Here is a 7,882-nt window from a genome sequence, read left to right on the forward strand (position 1 = left end):
CTGATAAATGTTCATCTAATGCCCACGATAAAATGTGTGTGTGTGTGGGGGGGGGGGGGGGATTGGTGACACTAAAGCTTACTTTTATAGCACAACAGTTCAGTCAGTTGAAATAAAGCATCATACCATATTAAAACTGTGGTTAAAGAGAAACATTTTATATTGTTCTCTATTTGCAGGTGGATGGAAGTGTGTTTAGATGAAGAGTTGCCACCTACTACTGAACTAGAGGAAGGATTAAGAAATGGTGTGTACCTTGCCAAGTTAGCAAAGTTTTTTGCACCAAAGTTGGTCTCTGATAAGAAGATCTATGACGTGGAACAAATACGTTATAAGGTAAATTGTTTGCTCCCAACTGAGAGAGTTGTTCACAGTTGCTCTGATTCCTTGTTCATAATTTTACCATATCAGCGTAATGAGGATGAACACCAGTTTTGAGGAAGATCTGCATAACAAACAATCCCTACCTCCATCCCACATTAACCTTAGTAGGCAATGTTGGCCATCAGCCATGATAGAGGTGTTCAGCCCAGTGCCAAAATGCCCAGCTGCACTCAGAGTTGTTTTTAAATCTCTTACTAAGTTTCCTTTGCAAAATGCAAAAGGAAAGACATTAGTTAAATAGATGCATTTTATATTTACAAATGTATTACCATGTGCAAAGATATAAAGGTCCTGCATATCGGTGTCCATTCCAGATGTGTATTTAAGAAAATCTATGGCCTGATACAGACAGGCCAAAATAAAGCTGCTTCGAGTCACTTTGGAGGTATGGTGTTTCAATGATGCATGTGTCCTAAGAGTCTAGAAGCTGCATCAAAGCTGCACTGCAGTCCTTAGAACTGGAGTGTGGCTTTGGTGCGGCTTCAGGAATCTAAGGACGCATGTATCATTGAAACACCATACCTCCAAAGTGACTCGAAGCAGTTTTATTTTGGCCTGTCTGTATAGGGCCTATGTGATCTTAAACTTCTTTAATTGCTGGACGAAAAAAAGTTGCTGTTTTATAAACCTCTTTTCCTGCTGCTAAAATAAAATAATAAACCTGAAGATAAATATCAATGAATTACTGGCTCAGTTTTAAACCTAAGAATAGAGCATAAGCAGGCCTCCATGTTTTTCACCTGGCAGCATTCGGTGTTCTTTGATTACATGTATGGAAGCAGCTTTAGAGACCAGGCTTGAGAACAATAGCAAATGCCAAAATCTACCAAGAAGAAACTCTTTGGTACTTCCCAAGTGTAAATTTTGTAAACAGATGCTTAATCATCATGCTTGATGTCCTAAGGAGATCTAAATTCTATAATAATGATTCAGTTATTCTTTTTTTAAAAAAATTCTATTGCATTAGTAGACTGCATTTGATGATGTGCTAAATCTAAGGCTTAATTGGTATGGTAAAAAAAAAAATCTGAATGAGATGGATCTAGTGGGTACATGGTTTCATTTCATTATACATGTTTTGGAAATGTTCATAATCCAGTTCTGGGCACCACAATTCAAAAAGGACATTGAGAAACTGGAGCGTGTCCAAAGGAGGGCGACTAAAATGGTGAAAGGTCTGGAAACCATGCCCTACGAGGAACGGCTTAGGGAGCTGGGGATGTTTAGCCTGGAAAAGAGAAGATTAAGAGGTGATATGATAGCCCTGTTCAAATATTTGAAGGGATGTCATATTGAGGAGGGAGCAAGCTTGTTTTCTGCAGCTCCAGAGGCTAGGACCCGAAGCAGTGGATGCAAACTGCAGGAAAAGAGATTCCACCTCAACATTAGGAGGAACTTCCTGACAGTAAGGGCTGTTCGACAGTGGAACAAACTCCCTCGAAGTGTAGTGGAGTCTCCTTCCTTGGAGGTCTTCAAGCAGAGGCTGGATGGCCATCTGTCGGGGATGCTTTGATTGTGATTTCCTGCATGGCAGGGGGTTGGACTGGATGGCCCCTGTGGTCTCTTCCAACTCTATGATTCTATGATTCTATGAATTTGTTAAGATTAAGCAGCTAGCTGATGTAATGAATAAAGATAAGTATTTGGAATACCTTGTGATTCCCTGTTCATATAACCAAGGATTTTTCACTCAGACTGCCCCTGTAGTGATGGAGAAAACTGAAGAGATGGCTCCTGTACCTTTAATGGTTATGAAGGAGATGAAATTTCAGCAGGAGTTTCCTATCAAGCAAGCAGGCTACAAGCAACACCTATGGAAATGCTCACAGGTTACAAGCAATACTTACTGAAATGCTCACTTCTATGTAACCATTAAAGATGGATGGAGTCACTAAAAAACTGAGGAATCCTTTAATGCTTCTGTTACTTTCTACTCTTTTCCTTTTTCCCCATTAGCGGTCAGGTCTTCATTTCCGGCACACAGACAACACAGTACAGTGGTTGCGGGCAATGGAGTCCATCGGCCTCCCTAAAGTAAGTATTTGAATATTGGGTGACTTTGTAGCCATGTTTAAAATGTTTGCTAAAATCAGCTTCAAGCAGAGCAAGTCAGACCACTGACCAGTCTTTCTCAGGATTGTCTATTCTGACTGGTACTTGCTCTCTAGGGTTTCAGGTGGGGTCTTCCCCAGCTTTAGTGAGAGATTCTGAAGATTGAACCTGACGCTCATTGATATGCAAATTACAGCCCCTCTTGTAATTTGGAGATTATATCAATCTTGTACAGTCAGCCCTTCTTATACACTGATTTTTTATACACGGATTCAAGCATCCATGGTTTGAAAATGTTCCAAAAAAGTATAAATTTCAAATGTTTTCCATTTTTATAAGGGACACCATTTTGCTATATCATTACTGGTATATATAATGGGACTTGAGCATCCATGGATTTTCTTATCCATGGGGGATCTTGGAACCAAATCCCAGCATATTACAAGGGTCCACTGTACTACAAACCAGAGTTTGAATTAGTAATAAATTTTGGATTGTAGCTCCCAGAATCTAGTGGCCATGTCTACTGGGGGATTCTTGGAGTTGTGGTCCAAAAAATAACTTTTTGAACCTTTCTTACTAATTCACAGCAAATTGGGGGGGAAAAAAGCTATTCTGCCTCTTGTATTTTGCCAAGGCAGTTGGTACCATGCAGAACACATGGAGGCTCTCATATTTTCCAGCTGCTGTCAATCAGTGTTGTTGGGTTAAGCAACTCATATGTATTTCAGAGACCTGGCATTGAGGCTGGGAACAACTGGACAATCCAAAGAGATAGAAGAAGGAATTACTTGACATTTCCCCAGTATAAGGTTATAAACATCACCTTAACCAATATTAAGAAACGTGAACTAAGACCATGTTTTCAAAGTTTAATCCCCTCCAATTACTTTGAGACCCATTGCTTGTCTCCCCTCCATTGCATGTGTGTGTGCGCGCACGCACACACCATTTTTGGACTCACAATGTATAATCTTTCTGTTTCACACAATTGCGTCATCTCTGAGCTTGGATAACTTACTTTTTTAACCAGTGGCCATACTGACTGGGGAATTCTGGAAATTATAAGCCAAAAAGTAATTTTGCTAGGCTCTGTTTTACCTTGCCCCTCTACTCTCACATTCTCCTTTTACATGTTTTTACTTAAGCAACTCCCCAATAGGTTTTAATACCACCGTTTAATTCCTATAAAAATTGCCAACAGGTGTGTTTTCACTTTTTCTTTTCTTTTCTATAAACTCCTAGGAAGATTCCTTAAGCAGTCTGCTCCATTTCTATATTGCTTTTAACAGTTTTATACACACCAGAAATCCATTCCTCCCCTAACTTGACTGAGGACTATAGAAGTACCTATGAGATTTAACTTCTTTTTGTCTTTATTTTAAACAATACTTGTTTCCTTTAAAAAAAATAGAGGTGGGTTAGGCCCCTCTCAGTTGTCTGGTGGTTGTTGTTTACCATCAAGTCAATTTTGATTTATGGTGAACCTATGAATGCGAGACCTCCAAGAGCCACAGTCATCAGCAACTCTGCTCAGGTCTTGTAGACTTGGGGCCGTGGCTTGCTAGATTGAATAAATCTACCTGCCGTACATTGTGTGAGCAGTCCAACTCATACACCTATGAGATGGATGCTGTAATATTTAGCTTGGGCCAGCTGCCTCTATGACTTCCTGCTTGCTGAGTTTGTGCCCAGTGCTACAGTGCTTTATCAAGCAACCATTTTTCTAGGTAGGGATGAATGCCAGTCATTCAGGAAATGTAATAGATGTCAGCTCTCTTTTGGAGGACCACAACCCAGTAGTATTACTTGCTAATTAACTTACTTGCTGTTCACCGCTATGATCTTTGGAATAGCGGTATATAAATAAAACAAATTATTATTAGTAGTAGTAGTAAACTTGTCTTTCCATGTTTGTTTAAGAACACAGCATCTCCAGTTTAAAAAGTCCCAAGGTAGGAAGTGATAGTATTGGGCAAAATAGACCAGACATCAAATTTCATATGATCATATGTGAATATGTGAAAGGAATTACACTAAGGGAAGAGCTAGTAAATGTTACTGTTTGGACTGTCATGCTGTAGATAGTGAAATGACTGCCAAAGGCAAGAAGTGATGAGAGCAATAGCTCCAGCCATTTCTTCTAAGCCTGCCAGCCTATTTATACAGTGGTGCCTCGGGTTACGAAATTAATTCGTTCCGCCATTCCTTTCGTAACGCGATAATTTCGTAACCCGAAATAGCTTTCCGTTAGCGCTGGAAGCATATAGCATTTGAATTTCGCGCCGAAATGAATTTCGTAACCTGAAAAATATTTCGTAACCCGAAACAGTTTTGGCCAATCCAACTTTTTCATATCCCGGAAATTTCGTAACCCGCGCATTTCGTATCCCGAGGTACCACTGTATCCCCTTTCTCCCCTGTATTTGCTTGTTCCTAACCAGAGCTAATTGCCTGCCTCACCTTGGCCCCTTCTCCAAGCACATCATCAAATGAGATAGCATTAGGAAGGGGTCTGACCATTGATGAAGACATAATGAACCATATTATCAAAATACTGCTTCATAAAATTAAAAGAACAAATACAGTGTTAGCCAAACCAGACAGTCCTAATATTATAATTAATTCAATTACTTTTCAGGTGACTGTTTCTAAGATATAGACAGTGATTATTTCCATATCAGTATGTAATGGTATAAGCCACCAGGGTGTAGTGGTTCCAGTATTGGACTACCACTCTCGAGAACAGGGTTCAAATCCCCGTTTGGCCTTGGAAACCCACTGGTGACCTTGGGCAAGGTAGGCTCTCTCAGCCTCAGAGAGAGGCAAAGACAAACCCCTTCTGAACAAATCTTGTCAAGAAACCTGTGTGATAAGTTTGCCTTAGGGTCACCATGGGTCAAAACCAACTTGAATGATTCAACAACAACAAATTTCATGATATAAATAATTATGAACATACTGCAAAGCTATTGATTGGTAGACAATGGTAAATTCAACTGTACATATAATCATGATATACTAAATTGTATTTGGATAGATTCAGGCTGTATCCTAATAAGTATTCACATATACTTAAATGTTTTTGCTCAATATCATTTACTTCTACTGTATTCAGAAATGTATAGGGTTGCGCTATAACAGTTTGGACTGTTACGTTATTGTGCAGCTACCAAATTCAGAATCCTCTGAACAATTCAGCATCACTGGTTAGACAGTGTCAAACTAGCCTTTGAGTTGGTTCTCCATGTCAAAATACAACCCATGTACAGTCTGATAGTCTGTTAAATGTTTATTTGTTTGTTGAAATATTTGTTTATTGAAATGATGGTGTATTTTTCCCCTATTATTCATACTACCCAGATATTCTACCCAGAGACCACAGATGTCTATGATAGGAAGAACATACCTCGAATGATATATTGCATTCATGCACTAAGGTAATATTTAGACCAACATGAGTATAAGTATGCCTCCCCTGAATCTGCTTCCTTTTTTAAAAAAAAGTTGGCAGTGAAATTGCATTTGCTTACAGCCAGCAGTTTACAGGTTATGAAGGTAAAGTGGGCAATAAAAATTGATGTTGTGTACATACCAGAAGGAACACAAATGGCATGCATGTGCACAACTTTCTGTGTGGAAATAGTTTAGCAGAATTGCTGTGCTAGCATGCATGCATTTCTTTTAATATCATGCCATGCAGTCATGGCAGAGTAATGGATCCTGTAAACTGTGGCCCTCCAGATGATTTTGGATCACTAGCCATCATAGCCAATAGGAAGGGACAATGTTAGCTGCAATCAAACATCATTTAGAGCAGTGCTATTCAAAGTGGTGGTCTCTGGACTGGTGCCAGGCCATGAGTCTTCAGCTGTTGGTCCCTGGAAAGTTTCCAGGAAAGAAAGGAACACCTGTAGTCTATGAGTACCATTATGGTACTGGTTCCTGTCCCGCTGGAAAAAAATACCTACTGATTCCCCACATCAGATTAATTAGTACTGATCTAAAGCCGTGTTACTGAAAATGATGATCTGTGGATCAATGATGACCAAAAGCCATCAGCTGCCAGTCTACATCGAGTTTCCAGCAAACTATAAAAATATATTAATCAGGTGCAAATAGGGTACATGGGCACATTGGGGGGAAAGTAATGCTGTTCTGCTATATCAAATAAGTTGAGAAGCACTAATTTAGATTGGAGGGAGCAAGGTTTTTTTCAGTGTGTCAGAGACGTGCCCTAAATTTGTGCCTTTTGAGTACAGGTCTTTCTTCCTTTGCTAGAAACTTCCCACGAACCATTGGCTCAGGGACTGGCACTGGTCCAGGGACCACTAGTCTGAGTTGCACTGATCTGTGAGACCTCTCATTGTTATAAGGAACTGTAATAATAATATAATAATAATAAAATTTATTTATATACCGCTATTCCATTCGATCACAGCGGTGTACAATTGCAGTAACGATACAATACAAGATAAAAATTGCAATAGATAATTAAAACTTACAAAACAGTGCACAGTAGATAGAATACTGCTGTATAATAGACAAGAAAGAGTTGATCTGTACGGTTAATATTCTTCTAGCGCATGAAAGAGGATTGGTTGGGCACAGACAGCATGTCCAGCAGAAAATATTTTTTCCTGTTTTAGTATGTGTTATGGCCTAGCCAATTACTAGTCCCAACTGAAATAGATGTATTGAATGAATGGAACTTTCATAAGTGTTAACTGAGCAGTGTCTGTGTTCCATTTGGAAGTAACAGCTGGATATAGGGGTGTGTGTGTGTGTGTGTGTGTGTGTGTGCTACAATATTTTTCTTAATAGGTTGCTCATCCTTAAGAAATTCAAAACCCGAGTGTAATTATCTAATTTTCCCCATTAATCTCTCTCAAGTTATAGTTATTATGAGTGAGCCATTTTCTTAAGAAGTTTTTTGCACTCTGAATAATTTCAGTTTTGTTAATTATCTTGGTGATTTGGGTGAGACATTGTAATCCAAACAGTAAACAAAGCAAAAATGTTACTGATAGGGCAATCTGTATTTCCTGTATAACAATATTCTATATGTTGGATGTTTTTGCAAGTCTGTAGCTGTTTCCTGATGTGGACACATGGGACTCTTAAAGTTATGCAGCTAATAAAGAAATGGCATAATAAGTTCCATTGCAATGATGTCACAATCTTTGGTCAGATGTTCTACTGAATGTTAAACCAAGAGAGGATTTCAAATGTTTATTTCTGCTGGAGTATTGAAGACTGCTTAATCGATTGTTTACCTACAATAATAAACAAAGCCATGGGGCTTTTTGCATTTAACTGTGTTACTACAAAGGCAATTAGTACTTTTCCATGTATCTAAACTCTTTTGCACAGCGTTATTGCCTTTTGAATTTAACTTCCAAAAAGTAGTTGGACTTGAGTATGACCCCAGGTATGATCTAAGTCA

At 39.0% G+C, this 7,882-nt stretch overlaps 1 protein-coding gene across 2 annotated transcripts in view; it reads left to right on the forward strand.

Annotated features, from left to right (window-relative positions):
* The window catches only part of IQGAP2 (IQ motif containing GTPase activating protein 2), a 192,794-nt gene that overhangs the window by 106,029 nt on the left and 78,883 nt on the right, over positions 1 to 7,882 (forward strand). For both annotated transcript variants that reach the window (XM_042448191.1, XM_042448192.1), the window contains exons 3-5: positions 180 to 336; positions 2,341 to 2,418; positions 5,800 to 5,876. In XM_042448191.1, the coding sequence (XP_042304125.1) occupies positions 180 to 336; positions 2,341 to 2,418; positions 5,800 to 5,876 (312 nt within the window). The remainder of the gene's footprint in view (positions 1 to 179; positions 337 to 2,340; positions 2,419 to 5,799; positions 5,877 to 7,882) is intronic.

The sequence above is a fragment of the Sceloporus undulatus genome, chromosome 2 (assembly GCF_019175285.1).
Source record: "Sceloporus undulatus isolate JIND9_A2432 ecotype Alabama chromosome 2, SceUnd_v1.1, whole genome shotgun sequence".
In the NCBI taxonomy this organism is placed as follows: domain Eukaryota; kingdom Metazoa; phylum Chordata; class Lepidosauria; order Squamata; family Phrynosomatidae; genus Sceloporus; species Sceloporus undulatus.